The following is a 19,792-nucleotide window of genomic DNA, read 5'->3' on the forward strand; positions in this document are numbered from 1 at the left end:
AGCCTGTCCCAGCACTTTGGGAAGCCGAGGCGGGTGGATCACGAGGTCAGGAGTTTGAGACCAGCCTGGCCAACATGGTGAAACCCCATCTCTACTAAAAATACAAAAATTAGCCGGGCGTGGTGGTAGGCGCCTGTAGTCCCAGCTACTCGGGAGGCTGAGGCAGGAGAACCGCTTGATCCTGGGAGGCGGAGGTTGCAGTGAGCCGAGATCATGCCACTGCATGCTAGCCTGGGTGACAGAGCGAGACTCCATCTCAAAACAAACAAACAAGAAGAAAATAGATGAATGTAATACACTCAATATTAACTTGAAAATGTATATTATCTGATGCAATTTTAATATTCACTTCTAACAATTTATGAATTTTTATATAATCTTTTTCTTCTTGAACACTATATTTTTTGAAAGACCTCATAATAACTGAGGTATGAGATGCTTCCTACCCACTCCCCATTCTTCCCCAGCACCAAAAATGGCTTATTTCCAAATCTCTATCTAGGATTCCTCAAAGTGTAAGGAAAATGTCCTAACCTTTTTTCACCCAGGCCACATCTTTTACAACATCCGTATGTCCCACAATTGTCATTATTGACTTTCCTTCCAAGGACCAGATCCGAGAAGTCTTATCATAAGAACCAGTCAAGATCCTATGAAGAGAAAAGAAATCTTATGAAACAGAAAAAGCAGTTTTTTTCAAACCCTGAAAATGAATTTTGTTTCTATGGCAATGACAAAGTAACTTTGAGGAGTATACTTTTAAACTCTTCTTTGATATGAAGATTGAGATTTCAAAACACACTAGATCAGATCACTTGATGTTTCTCAACCTCCTAAAAATAATACCTGGCATGACTGGGCGTGGCGGCTCAATCCTGTAATCCCAGCACTTTGGGAGGCCGAGGCGGGTGGATCACGAGGTCAGGAGATCGAGACCATCCTGGCTAACACGGTGAAAACCCTGTCTCTACTAAAAATACAAAAAATTAGCTGGGCGTGGTGGCAGGTGCCTGTAGTCCCAGCTACTCAGGAGGCTGAGGCAGGAGAATGGCGTGAACCTGGGAGGTGGAGCTTGCAGTGAGCCGAGATTGCACCACTGCACTCCAGCCTGGGCAACAGAGCGAGATTCCGTCTCAAAATAAATAAATAAATAAAAATAATAATAATACCTGGCAAATCCTAGATTTCCTTTTTTTTTTTTTTTTTTTTGAGATGGAATCTAGCTCTGTCACCCAGGCTGGAATGCAGTGGCGCAATTTTGGCTCACTGCCACCTCTGCCTCCCAGGTTCAAGAGATTCTACTGCCTTAGCCTCCTGAATAGCTGGGATTACAGGCACCCACCACCACGCCCCGCTAATTTTTTTTGTATTTTTAGTAGAGACGGGGTTTCACTGTGTTGGCCAGGCTGATCTCGAACTCCTGACTTTGTGATCCACCCGCCTCGGCCTCCGAAAGTGCTAGGATTACAAGCGTGAACCACTGCGCCTGGCCGATTTCATTTTTATATTGTTGTAAATAATACAACTCTCACAAAAGCTACGCAAATTACTTGTAGGCCCTAACACAGGTTGAGCATCCCTAATCTGAAAATAAGTCCAAAATTCTCCAAAATCCAAAACTTTCTGAGCACCAACATGACACCACAAGTAGAAAATTTCACACTTGACTTCATAATGACAGGCTGTAGTCAAAATGCAGTCAAAATTTTGATTCAGGCACAAAATTATTAAAAACATTGTATAAAATTGGCCGGACGTGGTGGCTCACGCCTGTAATCCCAGTACTTTAGGAGGCTGAGGCGGATGATTCACGAGGTCAGGAGATCGAGACCATCCTGGCTAACATGGTGAAACCCCGTCTGTACTAAATATACAAAAACAAAATTAGCCAGGCGTGGTGGCGGGTGCCTAGACTCCCAGCTACTCGGGAGGCTGAGGCGGGAGAATGGCCTGAACCCGGAAGGCAGACCTTGCAGTGATCTGAGATCGCACCACTGCACTCCAGCCTGGGCGACAGAGCGAGACTCCGTTTAAAAAAAAAATACATATATATATAAAAAATATATATATTATATATTATATATACATAATATAAAATTACTTTTGGGCTAGGTATATAAGCTATATATGAAACATAAATGAATTTCATGTTTAGACTTGGATTACGTCCCTAAGATATTTCACTATGTATATGTTAATACTGCAAAACTACCCCCCCCCAAAAAAAATCCTAAATCCAAAACACTTCTGGTACCAAACATTTCCAGATAAGGAATACCCAACCTGTAGTGCTCTTTTTTTTTTTTTTTTTTTTTTTTTGAGACAGTCTTGCTCTGTTACCCAGGCTGCAGGGCAGTGGCGTGATCTCAGCTCACTGTAACCTCTGCCTCCTGGGTTCAAGTGCTTCTCCTGCCTCAGCCTCCCGAATAACTGGGACTCCGGGCATGGACCACCATACCCGGCTAATTTTTTATATTTTTAGTAGAGACAGGTTTCAATATGTTGGCCAGGCTGGTCTCAAACTTCCGATCTCAAGTGGTCTACCTGCCTTAGGCTCCCAAAGTGCTGTGATTACAGGCGTGAGTCACACGCCTGGCTGTCAACCTGAAGTACTTTGTACTCAACCAGTGAAAACCATTTAAACTAAAACTAGTAGAAACATAACTTTATGTAATAACTCCAGGGAGATGTTCTCTGAAAGAAGTAAGCTCCTACTATAATCTACTCTTGAGGTGTTTTCCTAAACGCAAGGCCAGTGAGGATTTGCCCTGAGATATCTATACCTTCTTTCTTGAGTACAGTCTGCTCTTTCTAGCCCTAAAAGAGCATGCTATGCATCTTTATGGTATTAGGCCAGGAGATCTATGGCTATAAAGGTTACTTTTTTCCTCTATGAAACAAACTATATCCTTGGTCTTAAAAGCAACATAATCAAACCAAATAAATTAAATGCTCTAAGATACACGACTTATTCAGAAGACAAACATAGATAGGTGTAGAGAAATCCCATCTATTCAGGAGGCTGAGGCAGTAGGACTGCTTGAGCCCAGGAGTTTGAAACCAGCCTCGGCAACAGAAGGAGAACCCGTTTAAAAAAAAAAAAAAAAAAAGACAACAGTAATTGTTACTATTACATCTTGAACAGAACAGAGTATCCATTAATAAATACCTGTTTCTTTTTTTTTTGAGACGGAGCCTCGGAGCCTCGTTCTGTCGCCCAGGCTGGAGTACAGTGGGGCCATCTTGGCTCACTGCAAGCTCCACTTCCCAGGTTCATGCCATTCTCCTGCCTCAGCCTCCCGAGTAGCTAGGACTACAGGCACTTGCCACCACGCCCGGCTAATTTTTTGTATTTTTTTAGTAGAGACGGGGTTTCACCATGTTAGCCAGGATGGTCTCAATCTCCCGACTTCATAATCCACCCGCCTCAGCCTCCCAAAGTGTTGGGATTACAGGTGTGAGCCACCGTGCCCGACCACCTGTTTCTTTTTGAAGACACTGAGTGCAAAGATCTTTCTGTTTGGCGTGGCCACTGATATAGAGATCACAAAATTAATTTACAAATAACAGTAAATCACAGAAAAATTATATATGGATTTAAAAAGACTGAAGGAGGTAAATGAAAAAAGAGAAGAGCATTAATCTGGCAATACCATTCCTCTGCCCCTTTAATTGAACTGATCCAGTCATCATGGAACATGCATTGCTCTGGCTGGGGTGCAGTATACTTCTCCACGTATTCTATTTCCACAACTTCTTCCTAGTCACAAGAGAAACCAGCAACAAGTCAGATGGTACAGTTTTAAAATACATTATGAAGATAAAGAACCCCAATTTAATATATCTCCTTCATATCCTTCATATTAGTCCCCTTCATAACTCAGCAAATTTGGAGCCATTCAAAAAGTCAAGAACTTTATTTGACCTAACAGTAAGCTAAGAGTGATTATTAGGAAATAATAGCTTGGCATGGTGGCTCACACCCGTAGTCCTACCTATAAACATTAGGAAATCTGGGGCAGGAGGACTGCTTAAGCCTAGGAGTTCAAGTCCAGCCCGGGCAACAAAGCAAGACCTGTCTCCTAACAAAAAATTTAAAAGGAAGAAATACTAATGGCCTTGTAAAACTTATGCTGAAAACAGGGGGAAAAGGAATATAAGAAAGCCTTAGGCCAGGTGCAGTGGCTCACACCCGTAATCCCAGAACTTTGGGAGGCTGAGGCGGGCGGATCACCTGAGGTCAGGAGTTCAAGATGTGCCTGGCCAACATGGCGAAACTCCATCTCTACTGAAAATACAAAAATTAGCCAGGCGTGGTGGTGGATGCCTGTAATTCCGCTGCTTGGGAGGCTGAGGCGCAAGAACCACTTGCACCCAGGAGGCAGAGGTTTCAGTGAGCCAAGACTGTGCCACTGCACTCTAGCCTGGGCAACAGATGGAGACTCTGTCTCAGAAAAAAAAAAAAAGAAGATATAAGAAAACATTAAAATTAAGAATAAAAGCATATTGTTTAATGGGTACAGGTCTTCTGTTCAGGATAAGGAAACAATTCTGGAAAATGGTGATGGTTGCACAATATTGTAAATGTACTTAATGCCACTGAATTGTATACCTGAGAATGGTTAAAACTCTAAATTTTATGTTATGTATATTTTACCACAATTTTTAAAAATCACAAAACAAGCAACAACTATAAGTTATATTTTTAATCATAAAAGCAATATAAGGAAACCTTGAAAATAAGAGGAAGGGAAAAATAATAGCTTAATCCACAGTTTTTATATGTGCCTAGTTATTTTGTGCACCAGTATTTGTATACACATATTTGCTATTCCCTTTCTTGCCAGTTTTTCCACATATATAAAGAATGTGTTCATTTATTTCTTGAATAAAACACTCTCACAAAAAAAGAGGGCTTCAAAACAGAACATACAGGAATATACATATATATATACACCCACGATATATATTCAGTATACACACATAATATACACACAATATATAACACACACAATATATATATTCAATATATTAAAAAGAATCATTGCTACTAAAGATAGATTCAGTGTGATTTTAAAAGGAGTTTAAGCCAATAATGCCTTAAGTGAAATACAGAAGGCAAGTATTTGAACTTACTGATGAGATGTTCTCCAGTTCCATGTGTTTGATCAAGGGCATTCGCAGAAACTGGCCCTGAATAAGGAAATCAAACTCCACATGTTTGTGGAACTCTGAGGAAAATATATAACAAAATTATTGCTCTTAATATCTGAGGTAATACTGGCAGAGGTATATGAGAACTCCCAAAACAAACAGGTACCAATTATCCCAGTGTGGCCTCTGAGTTTCTCTGTAATTTTTAAGATCAGAAATACTTTGTTCTGTTAGTATAATGTCTTTTTATTGTTGTTGTTGTATTTTGGTTTAAAAAACTTTTATTATTTCAAACATATCCGAAAGTAGAAATAACAATGAATCCCATCACTATTGCCCATTTTGACATCTACCAACTAATGGAACATCATCTATATTCCTCCGTCCATTCCCCGGCTGGTTTATTTTGAAGTAAATCTCAGAAATTACATCATTTCATCTGTAAATACTTTAGTATGTATCTCTAAAATATAAGGACTTAAAAAATTAGTCACAATATTTTAAAATTTAACAATCATTCCTTCTAATATCAAATAGTCAAAGTTCTTTTACAGTGAGCTTTCAAAAATCAGCATCCATAATCCATACATTATATTTTATTAATGTTTCTTTTAATCTTTAACAGTTCCTCCTTCTTTTTCTCCTTGCCATGTATTTGTTGACGAAAGTGGTTCATCTGTTTTGTTACATTTCATACGTTCTGGGTTTTGTTGACTCCATCTCCAAGGTGTCCTTTAACATGTTTCTTTATCACACAAATATCCTATAAACTAGTCAGAGGTAAATGGTAAATGCCTGGCTAGATTTCAGGTTTTTTTTTTTTTTTTGCAAGAATATTCATAGACAGTATTGTCTATTTCCTATTACATCCCATCAGGATGCAAATAGGATCTGGTTGTGTCTCTCTCTCTCTCTTTTTTTTTTTTTGAGACAGAGTTTCACTCTTGTTGCTCAGGATGGAGTGCAATGGTGCGATCTCGGCTCACAGCAACCTCCACCTGCCAGGTTCAAGCCATTCTCCTGCCTCAGCCTCCGATTACAGGCATGCGCCACCACGCCCAGCTGATTTTGTATTTTTAGTAGAGACAGGATTTCTCCATGTTGGTCAGTCTGGTCTCGAACTCCGGACCTCAGGTGATCCACCCACCTCTTTTTAAGATACTAAGACCCATCTTAGGGCTCAGATTATATCAGTCTGATTCTATCCACTATAATGCTCCTTGTCTTTTATCTAATTATCAGGATTAACAGCTACTGAGAGTAACTACTGTACTTATATTCATTATTTCTTTTGGAGTTGCAATATGGTAACAGTCCATACAAAAGGAATAATGTTCAGTGTATAATGTTTAGAAAAATAAGCAACTATTTGGGTAACATACTGGAATTGCAAAGCTTCTCTTACAGGAATAATTCTTTCCTCAACAAAATACTTGCAAACCAAATTCAACAACACATTAAAAAGATCATCATGATCAAGTAAGATTTATCCCAGGGATGCAAGAATAGTTCAACATACACAAATCAATGTAATACACTGTGATGGTTATCACTGAGTGTCAACTTCATTGGATTGAAGGATGCAAGTATTGTTCCTGCATGTGTCTGTGAGGGTGATGCCAAAGGAGATGAACATTTGAGTCAGTGGAATGGGAGAGGCAGACCTACCCTCAATCTGGGTAGGTACCATCTAATCAGCTGCTGGCATGACTAGGATAAATAGAGGCAGAGGAATAATGAAGGATTAGTCTGGCCTGGATGAGTCTTCAAGCCTTTATCTTACTCCTGTGCTGGATGCTTCCTGCCCTCAAACATTGGACTCCAAGTTCTTCAGCTTTTGGATTCTTGGACCAGTGGTTTGCCAGGACTCTCAGGTCTTCGGCCACAGACTGAAGGCTGCACTGCCGGCTTCCCTACTTTTGAGGTTTTGGGACTGGGACTGGCTTCCTTGCTCCTCAGCTTGCAGACAGCCTATTGTGGGACTTCACCTTGTGATTGTGTGAGTCAATACTCCTTGATAAACTCCCTTTTGGCTGGGCATAGTGGTTCACGCCTATAATCCCAGTATTTTGGGAGGCCAAGGTGGGTGGCCTCATGAGGTCAGGAGTTCGAGACCAGCCTGGCCAGCATGGTGAAACCCCGTCTCTACTAAAAATACAAAAATTAGCCAGCCAGGTTTGGTGGCATGTGCCTGTACTCCCAGCTACTCGGGATGCTGAAGCAGGAGACTTGCTTGAACCTGGGAGGCAGAAGTTGCAGTGAGCCGAGATTGTGCCATTACACCCTAGCCTGGGTGACAGAGAGTCTCAAAACAAACAAACAAACAAAAAAGCAAACTCTTTCATATATACATCTATTCTATTAGTCCTGTCCCTCTAAAGAACCCTAATATATACATCATATCAACACAATGAAAGACAAAAAGCATATGATCACTTCAATTGATGCTGAAAAAGCATTTGATAAAATTCAACATCCTTTCATGATAAAAGCCCTCAAAAAACTGGGTATAGAAAACATACTTCAACATAATAAAAGTCATATATAATAGACCCCCATACTAAATGGGGAAAAAAACCAAAAGCCTTTCCTCTAACATCTGGAACATCATAAGGATGCCCACTTTCACCACTGTTATTCAACACAGCAATGGAAGTCCTAGCTAGAGCAATCAGATAGGAAGGAGGGGAGGGGAAGGAGGGGAGGGGAAGGAGGGGAGGGGAAGGAGGGGAGGGGAAGGAGGGGAGAGGAAGGGAGGGGAGGGAAAGGAAGGAAGGGAGGAAGGGAGGAAGGGAGGAAGGGAGGAAGGGAGGAAGGGAGGAAGGGAGGAAGGGAGGAAGGGAGGAAGGAAGGAAGGAAGGAAGGAAGGAAGGAAGGAAGGGCATCCAAATTGGAGAGGAAGAAGTCACATTATCCTTGTTTGCAGATGATTTGATCTTGTATTTGGGAAAATCAATGATATAATCTTATATTTGGTATAATCTTTATTTTACCAAAAACCAATTAGGACTGATAAATTCAGTAAAGTTGCATGATACAAAAATCAGTAGCGTTTCTATATGCTAACAGCGAACAATCAGAAAAAGAAATCAAGAAAAGTTTGTTTTTTTTTTTTTTTTTTTTGAGACGGAGTCTCACTCTGTCACCCAGGCTGGAGTGCAGTGGCCTGATCTCGGCTCACTGCAAGCTCCGCCTCCTGCGTTTACGCCATTCTCCTGCCTCAGCCTCCCGAGCAGCTGGGACTACAGGCGCCCGCCACCTTGCCCGGCTAGTTTTTTGTATTTTTTAGTAGAGACGGGGTTTCACCGTATTAGCCAGGATGGTCTCGATCTCCTGACCTCGTGATCCGCCCATCTTGGCCTCCCAAAGTGCTGGGATTACAGGTTTGAGCCACCGCGCCCGGCCAAGAAAGTATTTCTACTTACAGAATCCACAAATAAAATACCTAGGAATTAACCAAAGAAGTGAAAGATCTCTACAACAAAAACTATAAAACATTGATGAAAGACATTGAAGAGGGCTGCATGCAGTGGCTCATGCCTGTAATCCAAGAACTTTGGGAGCCTGAGGTGGGTGGATCACCTGAGGTCAGGAGTTCGCGACCAGCCTGGCCAACATGGTGAAACCAAGTCTCTACTAAAAATACAAAAATTAGCTGGGCGTGGTGGCAGGCACCTGTAATCCCAGCTACTCAGGAGGCTGAGGCAGGAGAATCCCTTGAACCCAGGAGGTGGAGGTTGCAGTGAGCTGAGATTACATGATTGCACTCCAACCTGGGCAACAAGAGTGAAACTCCGTCTCAAAAAAAAAAAAAGAAAAGAAAAGAAAAAGAAAAAAAGAAATTGAAAAGGACACAAAAAAATGGAAAGATATTCCAGGATCATGGATTGGAAGAATTAACATTGTTAAAATGTCCATAGTACCCAAAGCAACCTACAGATTCAATGTAATCCTTATCAAAATACCAATGACATTCTTCACAGAAAAAAAAAACAAAACCCTAAAATTTACATGGAACCACAAAAGACCCAGAATAGCCAAAGCTATCTTAAGCAAAAAGAACAAACCTGGAAGAATCACATTACCTGACTTCAAATTATACTACAGACCTATAGTAACCAAAACAGCATGGTACTGGCATAAAAACAGACACATACACCAATGGAACAGAATAGAGAAGCCAAAACAAATCCACACATCTACAGTGATTTCAAACCTACACTGGGGAACAGTCTCTTCAATAATGGTGCTGGGAAAACTAGGTATCTATATGCAAAAAAATGAAACTAGACCCCTATCTCTTGCCATATACAAAAATCAGAACAAAAGGTATTAAAGACTTAAATATTTCTAAGACCTCAAACTATGAAACTAATACAATAAAACATTGGGGAAACTCCCCAGGACAGTGGTCTGGGCAAAAATTTCTTGAGTAATACCACACAAGCACAGGCAATTAAAGCAGAAAAGGACAAATGGGATCCCCTCAGGTTAAAAAGCACAGCAAAGGAAATAATTAACAAAGTGAAGAGACAACCCACAGAATGGGAGTAATTATTTGCCAACTACCCATCTGACAAGGGATTAATAACCAGAATATATAAGGAGCTCAAAAAACTCTGTCGGAAAAAATTTAATAATCTGATTAAAAGTTGGGCAAAAGGTTTGAACATACATTTCTCAAAAGAAAACATTCAAATGGCAAACAGGCATATGAAAAGGTGCTTACCGTCATTGATCATCAGTGAAATATAAATCAAAACTACAATGAGATATCATTTCACCCCAGTTAAAATGGCTTCCCCCCTCCCCCCATAAGACAGAGTCCTGCTCTGTCACCCAGGCTGGAGTGCAGTGGCATGAGCTCGGTTCACTGCACCTCCACCTCCCGGGTTCAAGCAATTCTCCTGCCTCAGCCTCCCGAGTAGCTGGGATTACAGGCACCTGCCACCACACCCAGCTAATTTTTGAATTTTTAGTAGAGATGGGGTTTTACCATGTTGGCCAGGCTGGTCTCGAATTCATGACTTTGTGATCCACTCACCTCAGCCTCCCAAACAGCTGGAATTACAGGTGTGAGCCACCACGCCCGGCCTAAATGGCTTTTATTTAAAAGTCAGGCAATAACAAATGCTGGTGAGGATACGGAGAAAAGGGACCCCTCATAAACCTTCGTGGGGATGTAAATTAGTACAACCACTATGGAGAACAGTTTGGAGATTCCTGAAAAAACTAAAAATAGAGCTACCACATGATCCAGCAATAGCACTGCTAGGTATATACTCAAAAGTAAAGAAATCAGGATATCGGTACTTCTACATAATGGAGTACTATTCAGCCATAAAAAAGAATGAAATCCTGTCACTTGCAACAACATGGGTAGAATTGGAGGTCATTATGTTCAGTGATATAGGCCAGGCACAGAAAACAAACTTTGCATATTCTCACTTATTTGTGGGAGCTAAAAATTAAAACAATTGAACTCACGGAGATACAGAGTAGAAGGATAGTTACCAGACGCTGAGAAGGGTAGTGGGGGAAATGAGAGTCAAGTGGGAATGGATGGTTAATGGGTACAAAAAATTGAAAGAATAAATAAGATCTAGTATTTGATAGCACAACCGGGTGACCATAGTCAATAATTTAATTATACATTTAAAAATAACAAAGAGTATAAATGGATTGTTTGTAACACAAAGGATAAATGCTTGAGGTAATGGATATCTCATTTACCCTGATGTGATTATTACACCTTATATGCCTGTATCAAAATATGTAATGTACCTCAAAAATAGATACACCTACCATGTACCTACAAAAATTAAAAAGAGTATTTCTTATTCTAGTTCAAAGACTTTTTCAACAAATAGACTATATAACAGTTTTGAAATTCATAAAGGTAACTATGCAGCGGAATCTCTATATATCCATGATGAAAACAAAGACAAGAATTAACAGGAAATGCTATGTAAATATACTTGAATATTGAATACTGAACGGTAACTTGCTAGCAATAAAAATATTGCAGACCCTGTCTCCTCCTCCCCCACCCCAAGCCAATAAAGTTGCTTGAAAACATCATCTCAAATTTCACAAAAAACTTATGTGATTATTTGAAGATGAAGATGGGGAAAATACTACACATTAGTGTATAACTCTTACCTCCCCATTCCTCCAACTAGGGTAGAGTCAGAAGAGCTCTGCAGCATTGGAAATGTCTGCATAAAAATACACTTGCCTCTGGCTAGCATGGTGGCTCACACATGTAATCCCAGCACTTTGGGAGGCCCAGGAGGGTGGATCACCTCAGGTCAGGAGTTTAAGACCAGCCTCGCCAACATGGTGAAACCCCATTTCTACTAAAAATACAAAAAATTAGCCAGGAGTGGTAGCGGGCACCTGTAATCTCAGCTACTCTGGAGGCTGAGGCAGGAGAATTGCTTAATGTTTCATGTTTAAATTTTCTCTATTTTATGCAATGTTTCTTTACTTTTTAAAAAATATTTTATTATAGAAAATTTCATACATATGGAAAAGTTCAGAAATATCAATCAAAACTACAATGAGATACAGAAAATAATATAATGAGCCTCCTTACACCTATCAACAAACTTTAACAATTTTTTCTTTTTTTTTTTTTTTTTTGAGATTCCCTCTGTCACCCAGGCTGGAGTGCAATGGCACGATCTTGGCTCACTGCAACCTCCGCCTCCCAGGTTCAAGCTATTCTCCTGCCTCAGCCTCTTGAGTAGCTGGGATTACAGGCATGTGCCACCACGCCCAGTTGATTTTTGTATTTTTAGGTTGAGATGGGGTTTCACCATGTTGGTCAGGCTGATCTCAAACTCCTGACCTCGTGATCCACCCGCCTCGGCCTCCCAAAGTGCTGGGACTACAAACTTCAATAATTATTAACTCATAGCCAATCTGATTTCATTTATATTTTTACATACATTGTTCATATTAACTTAATGGGTAAATATATTAGTACAACAGTATATACTTAATATTTGTATCTTTTAAATGTTTTATATTCTTGTGTGTTTTGTTATACCCTTTTTTAAAATGAATTCTGGACACAAAAAATAAAATACTGGTATTCATACTGGCATTTTGATATTACACTAAACACTCAAATACTGATATTGTCATTTTGCTTTGTGCTTCACTAGCAGGTGGGGCCTAAGCACTAAAACGCTTGCTTTATGCCTACATAACTCAGTCCTCTGTAGAACAATGTCTTGATTACCTCTATATTACAACTTTATACCAAAATCTTTATTCCTTAACTACAACCACCATATATCCACATTGCCTTAAAAACAGGTTAAACAGAAACATTTTTTTCTGAAAACTTTTCTTTCAAAGCAGTATTTACAGTATTATCCAGCAGAAGCACCTGCACTTTATAACTTACAAATTTTACCATTACAAAATTCATACAGTATCATAAGGCCAAAAAAGGAACTAAAAACGTAATGCATTTTAGAGTAATCAGTGGCATTGTGTCCTCTCCTAAGCATATATATACCCACCATTTCTGTCCTTTAGTAGTTTATTGATGATGTTACTAAGGTCAGCAATTTCAGAGGCAGCAGGGATTGAGAAGGGAACATCATCTACAGCATATCTATAAAAAGGAAATGATATGTCAAGATCAAGTCTACAGATATTTGAACAAATATGCTTTTACGAATTCAACATACATTTATTGGGTAAATAAATTCCAGACATTTTGCTACATGTTGTAAACAAAAATGAATTAAAACATGATCTCTGTTCTAAGAAGAGGCTGAAGTCTGGTAATCAAATAGAATGAAGTCATATAAGAACAACGTCATTAGGTGACATGTATAAAGAGAACAAAGACATCACAGGTCATTTTAACCATAGAAAAGGAGGGCAGGGGAGCAGAGCCTGAAAGGATGCACAAAAAAGATAACTGTTAAGCTACATTTAGAAAAGTGATTAGCCAGGCATGGTGTCATGTGCCTGTAGTCCCAGCTACTTGGGAGGCTGAAGTGGGAGGACTGCCTGAGCCCAGGAGGTGGAGGTTGTAGTGAGCTGAGATCACACCACTGCACTGCACTCCAGCCTGGGTGACACGGCAAGACCCTGTCTCAAAAGAGAAGTGAGTTTTTGCCAGGTGAGGGAAGGGTAGGCTGGAAGAAGCAGTGTGCAGGAAAGCAGGGAGAACATCAAAACAATAGCTAGGAGTTGTTAAACTGCCCAACCAGCCATTTCCAGAAAGTCTGATTTTGCTCTAAAGTGACCAAAGGCTAAAGAGATACACATGGAATGCTTTAAATATCATGTGAAATCATTTTCACTTTTTTTTTTGCAGGCAATGAAGAACTATCATAGCAGTGCAAATTAGAAATATCATCAGATTTTATTTAGTTAGATGTTTCTGGCTGCACAGTGGACACTGAAACAGAGGAACACATGACAGGAGGCAGATTAGAAGACTCTTATAAGAGAGACTGTGAGAAAATATTAGCAAATCATGTGTCTGATAAGGAACTTGTATCTAAACTATATTAAGCACACTTACAACTCAATAATAAAAAGACAACACAATTTTTTAAATGGCCAAATAGGGACATGAAAACGCTCATCACTAGTCATCTGGGAAATGCCAATCAAACACAATGAAATATAATTTCACATCCACTAGGGTGCTATAATTAAAAAGACAGCTAATAACAAGTGTCAGTGAAAATAGGGAGCAACTGGAACCCTGATTATTGCTGGCAGTAATGTAAAATGGTGCAGTTGGTTTGGAAAACAGTCTGGCAGTTCCTCAAAAAGTCAAACATGCAATTACATCTGACCCAAAAACTCCACTTCTAAGTATATATGCAAGATAAATGAAAACATACATCCACACGAAAACTTGTACATGAGTGTTCACATAACAACTATTCATAATAGATAAAAGGTATAAACAACCTAAATGCCCATCAGCTGATGAATGGAAAAACATGGTACATCCATTTAATAGCCTATTATTTGGCCATAAAAAGGAATGAAGTGCTAATATATACTATGACATAATTAAACTATTTTTTAAAAATCATAGTAAGTGAAAGAAGCCAGTCACAAAAGATCACATTATATGATTCCATTTATACAAAATGTCCAGAAGAGATAAAGTTACAGAGCTAGAAAGCAGATCAGTGGTTGCCTAGGGCTGAGGGTATTATTTAATAAACAGCTCAAGGATGATGAAAAATGTTCTAAAATTGATGGTTGCACAACTCTGCAAATATGGTGCTGATGATCCTCAAACCACACTTTAAGCAATAAGGCTATAGCTATACATTTATGTATATAATTCACATATATGTATATTCTTGTGTGTGTGACAATTATATTAGCCCCCCACCACACCATTTTACTGACCAAAATATTAAGCAAAAAGAAAAAGCAAGAATTTTATTTATTTATTTTTTTTTTTTGAGACAGAGTCTCACTATGTTTGCCAGGCTGGAGTACAGTTGAACTGATCCTGGCTCACTGCAACCTCTGCCTCTCAGGCTCAAGCGATCCTCCCACCTCAGCCTCTCAAGTAGCTGGGACCACAGGTGGGCACCACCATGCCTAGCTAAGTTTTTATATTTTTGGTAGAGACGGGGTTTCACCATGTTGCTCAGGCTGGTCTCAAACTCCTGATTCACCGTGTTGCTCAGGCTGGTCTCAAACTTCTGAGATAAGCAATTTGCCTTCCTCGGCCTCCCAAACTGCTGGGATTACAGACATGAGCCACAGCGCCCTGCAAAGAATTTTAATTTCTACGTTTTTTAACCTTTTGGAGGGCCTAAATTCAAACACACATATGACATGTATCCATTCATTTCAGGGGTTAAAACACTGTGGCCTATTATCTCTTACAACTTCATGTCAATCAACAATTATCTCAAGGCTGGACGCTGTGGGTCATGCCTGTAATTCCAGGAGTTTGGGAGACCGAGGTGGGCGGATCACTTGAGGCCAGGAGTTCGAGACCAGCATGGCCACCAATGCAAATTCCTGGCTCTACTAAAAATACAAAAATTAGCCAGGCTTGGTGGTATATGCCTGTAATTCCAGCTACTCGGGAGGCTGAGGTGGGAAGACTTGAGCCCGGGAGACGGAGGTTGCAGTGAGCCAAGATCCCTCCATTGCAGTCCAGCCTGGGCAACAGAGTGAGACTCTGTCTCCAAAAAACCAAAACAAACAAACAAACAAAAGCCCCAAATATTTCAAAAAATGTTATTTTAAGAAAAAAAAAAAAACCTTCTTTCAATTAAAATACACAGTGGTTATGTTAATGCATCACCACATTCCTAGAGAAGTATTAAGGCTCTGTATATAAGTACATATACTCAGGTGCATTGATGATACGATTTACGTATACTTTCAGCAACAATACAAGAGGAGAGAAGATTATTTACTAGCTCTCCTAAAGCTACAAACAAAACCACAGGTATAACTCAGGTAGGAGTTTCCTAGTTTATGGCTAACTTTAGCTTATTAACACAACAAATATGTATTATCATTTTCACTGAAAAAATGTGACATTTTTTGTTGACTCAGCCAATCCAAGAAGCTTAATATATAGTCCCTGCCCTCAAGAGACTTCCAATATAGTTGGAAGAGACCAGGCAAACACAAAGAAAACTAACAATGCAATATATAACACAAGGCAGCATATAATTAGTTTTCGAATGAATGCTAACAGACCTTGAGACCACTGGTTAAAATGTTTATATACCTATATAGATATATAAAAATGGTAAATATGTTTACGTTTATATATTAATGCGACTTATATATAAATACATGATAAAGTATATAATGTATTTATAGTATATACATGTATATATAAAAATAAATCAGTAACTAAATCGATTTCATACTTATCAAAAACCAACTCTACCATAACCCCATGGTCAGAGCTCCACTTTCTAACCTGGTTTAGAAAGCATATTCTATCACCTACTTCAAAAAAAAAAAAAAAAAAAAGACATGTTTTCAAAAACTGTGAACCACCACTAGCAGACACCCTATAGCGACAAGGCCCACTGTTCATTTTAAATTACACATATAAAATGTTTCATTGAGAAAGCAAACCTGAAGCCCTTCAGTCTCCTCCACACTCACAATTCAAATTATATAGAACCTGCGAAGCCGGTTAGAAAGGAGGTAATCTCAGAAAAAAGGGTGGGGATGACAGCAGAAACAACCAGGGATCCGCAAGGTCATACCAAAGGGGTGGTCGGAAAGGAACTGGGGAAGGGAGCGAAGGGTGGAACGCTTACTTACTTCTTGTTATCAGTGTAGAAGCGTGTTTGGAGCTGAGCCATGGCGAGTACACACACGACTTGCCCACGGAAACGTCGGTTAGCAGACCCACAACAGGGAGCTCCTGTCTTGCACGACTACAAAGAGGTAGCTCAAAATTAGACTGCACAGGTAAGCGAGGAGCTGCAGTCTAAGCCTGGACTCTGCTTTCTCTCCTCCAGTCTCCTCCGCAGAAAGCACGAGGCTGCCCTTCTACAGACGGCCAGACCACAAACATCGACTACCTACTCCTAGATTTAGGAGTCATCGATTAGAAAAGCATATTCTTAAAGGTAGCATGTCCCTTTAATCATTGTTAGAATTCTTCCCATACATGTGGGCCTGTTATCGATTAGGAAAAAGATCCCACTCAAATCCGCTTTATTAATAAAAATTTTTTTTTCAAGAGGCTGTCCTGAGCCTGGGTAGTTCAAACACAGCTCCTAGTTACTACAAGTCTCAGAAAGCATAGCTTCTCAAACGCTGTGACCACTGGGAATTGTAGTCTTTTACTGCCACGCTGCCCTCAGAATATCTTATTTGCATTAAATCCTCCAGATTCCAGCCAGATATCAAATTTCCTCTGTCTTCAGCTTTTCTTGACTAACGCCTTGCCAGTTTTTTTTTTTTTTTTTCTCATACATATTGCCAACCAGATCTCACTCTGCAGAGATTTTTCCTAAGTCTCGCCTCTAACTGAGGGTTTTAGAGAGAGGAGAGAGGCGGAAATACGAAAAAAGAACCAATGGGAGAGGAAACGGTCGACGGTGGCCGACAGTGGTCTTACTCTAGTGGGACTGCGCTGCGCGTTCCCGGTGGGGTGCGCCTGCGCATTATGCTGGTCTCCATGGCGGGGCCTCGGAGCCAAGACGAGGTTGAGTAGACTCGTTTTGAATTTTCTCCCCTCTGCTCCGGCGGACTTCCCATCTCGCCTTGTGGGGCTATTGGCGGCGGCAGGACTGGAGGAGTCAGAGGTTTGGCAGCGCTGTCTGCGCAGACCTACCAGACGCTACCTCCCAACCCCCCCCCTTTCTTCCTCCTGCCTCCTCCTCCTCCCGTCACCTCCTGACCCGCCGAAGCTCCCAGCAACTGCCGGCCCCCGCCCCCAGCCGTAGCCGGTCACTGGCCGCGCCCTCCGCGCCAAGCCGGATAGCCTTTTCGGGGTCCTACATGGCAGGGCTTCCGACCCCCGGCCTGGGACGGGGCTCGCAGGCCGCAGAGGGACAGGCTGGAGAAGGAGGAGGTTAGGTGTCTTGAGGAGGGTTGCTGAGCCCAAGGACGCGCCATCGCCGCGGAGAAGGAGCGGGACCCCTTGGGGAGAGCGCCCAATGTGTGGTCCCTCACGCCTACCCGCACCTTGCTTTTTAGGGTTCTGTTTCTCTTTCTGAGCCCTTTTATACCTTATGTTTAGAAGGAGAAAATCATCCTCCCACACCTTCTCCCCGACTTTTTGCCTTTTTTGTCCTGAAGTTACCCAAAGGCCTATGTCTTGTTTTCAATATTCCCAAGAATTACTCTAATATAGTTGTGTTTCTGAGGGAGGATGGATGGAGATAACTATCCTGATCCCAATGTCACTTTTTAAGGCATTCGCTTCAAGAGACAAGCAGTTTAGAATCAGGCAGAACTGGATTGCAAAATTTGTGGGCAGAGCGGTATGTGTGCAGGTGAAGACAACTAAAGCTTTCCTTTTTTACGTTGTTTAAAGATGTCCTACTGTAAGGTAGACGCCTCATGTTTAAATAAACTCCTAATATTTAAATAGAGAATGAGAAGAGATTTAAACAATTGGAAGAAAACAATTTTTATTAGAGAGCAATGACAATAAAAGTAGGACTCTTCAGTTTACTCACCTTTGTCGGTCGGAATGCGGGCCCTGGAACCAGAATTCCTGGGTTCAAATCCTGCCTCTGCTACTTGATTAACCTTTCTGTGCCACACTTTTATCAACTGTAAGAATTAACTGCGGCATCGGAAGCACTCAGTATATGTTAAATTATTATCATAATAGTTACCAATTCCAGTTTAACTAGAAGCTTTGCCAGCGTGAATGGGTAAGGGAGAATAGCCACATTGAGTGGAGGAATAAAATTAGAAAACCTCTGTGCTGAAGTCCAGGAGATCACTTATTAGGCTTGGGCTTGCTAATGGAAGTGATGGTCGTTTAACTATGTGGTTATTGTAGTGGTGAGGATTTACACATTAAATAAGTCATGGGCACCTGAAGCTTGAAACGCTTTCTTAATGAAATCTTGCCATTGAATCTGTACTTATTGATAATATATCATTGGTTAAAATATATATAAAATATAATTGATCAGCAGGTTAATTCATTTTTATCATTAATTTGAAATTTATCAAAATGAGAATATACAGTACCTGACAGAGTCAATATAGTTTGATCTTAATTTGAATTGAAAATTAAGATCAGGAAAATAAAGAACCTGAATATATGCTTAATAATGTAAGACTTTCAGTTTGCAAAACAGAAGTCCTGACTTGACTAAAATATATTTTTCATTTGACGGAGACCTTTAGTTAAGGAAAGATTAGTTTTAGCATTCAATATAAGTAAATACCCAGCATTATGTTTTACAGTTTTTTCCAACAATGATTTATGTGTCATGTTTGGTGTTGCCTCCAAGCAGTACCTGGGATAGCTGATGCTTTTACTTTGAGTCTTTTTCTTTACTTGGAACATTAATTGTAAGCTTTTGGTTGGTAATCATTTTTTATGAGATGTATTTACTATATGGTCTTCATGGAGACACATTGTTATCTGGAGAACCACAGTTTGGAAAATACATTTCTCTTAAAGTTTCTTGTTTTATATCCATATAATGCCACAGTATGGTAGGATACAAAGACTCTGTAGGGCTCTGGAGTCCTAATTGTTTTTTGTGTTTTTCTTTTTTTCCAGTTTGGTTATGAATCCAAACTTAATGCACTCTATCTTAAGCAAGTTTCTTGACAGTTCCAGTTTTCTTGTCTACAAACAGAGACAAAAAAGATCTACCTCAGAGTCATTGTAAGGATTAAATAAATTTGTAAAGCTCTCAAAGAGCAGCCTAATTCCAGCACGTTGGGAGGCTGAGGCAGGCAGATCAGCTGAGGTCAGGAGTTCAAGACCAGCCTGGCCAACATGGTGAAACCCCATCTCTACTAAAAATACAAAAATTAGCCAGGCGTGGTGGCGGCTGCCTATAATCCGAGCTACTCGGGAGACTTGAGGCAGGAGAATCGCTTGTACCCGGGAGGTGGAGTTTGCGATTAGCGAAGATACCGCCATTTCACTCCAGCCTGGGCGAAAAGA

At 40.3% G+C, this 19,792-nt stretch overlaps 2 protein-coding genes across 7 annotated transcripts in view; one reads left to right on the forward strand and one right to left on the reverse strand.

Moving 5' to 3' along the window:
- LOC105468068 (WD repeat domain 12) overlaps positions 1–17,196 on the reverse strand; it is a 40,045-nt gene extending 22,849 nt beyond the window's left edge. Inside the window, exons 1-5 of the mRNA XM_071073221.1 lie at positions 16,462–17,196; positions 12,690–12,784; positions 5,137–5,231; positions 3,654–3,760; positions 535–650 (exon numbers count right to left, since the gene is read on the reverse strand). Of these exons, the coding sequence (XP_070929322.1) occupies positions 535–650; positions 3,654–3,760; positions 5,137–5,231; positions 12,690–12,784; positions 16,462–16,502 (454 nt within the window). The 5' untranslated portion in view covers positions 16,503–17,196. The remainder of the gene's footprint in view (positions 1–534; positions 651–3,653; positions 3,761–5,136; positions 5,232–12,689; positions 12,785–16,461) is intronic.
- A 77-nt stretch (positions 17,197–17,273) lies between these two features.
- Positions 17,274–19,792, forward strand: part of LOC105468284 (calcium responsive transcription factor) — an 86,274-nt gene continuing 83,755 nt past the window's right edge. For 2 of the 6 annotated variants that reach the window (XM_071073202.1, XM_071073205.1), the window contains exon 1: positions 17,518–18,146. The gene's annotated coding sequence lies outside the window, so the exon portion shown is untranslated. Of the gene's footprint in view, positions 17,354–17,516; positions 18,147–19,792 lie in introns of those variants that run through there. The other 4 variants (XM_071073203.1, XM_071073206.1, XM_071073204.1 and 1 more) reach the window with 4 other exon arrangements.

This window comes from Macaca nemestrina, chromosome 11, assembly GCF_043159975.1.
Source record: "Macaca nemestrina isolate mMacNem1 chromosome 11, mMacNem.hap1, whole genome shotgun sequence".
NCBI classification, from domain to species: domain Eukaryota; kingdom Metazoa; phylum Chordata; class Mammalia; order Primates; family Cercopithecidae; genus Macaca; species Macaca nemestrina.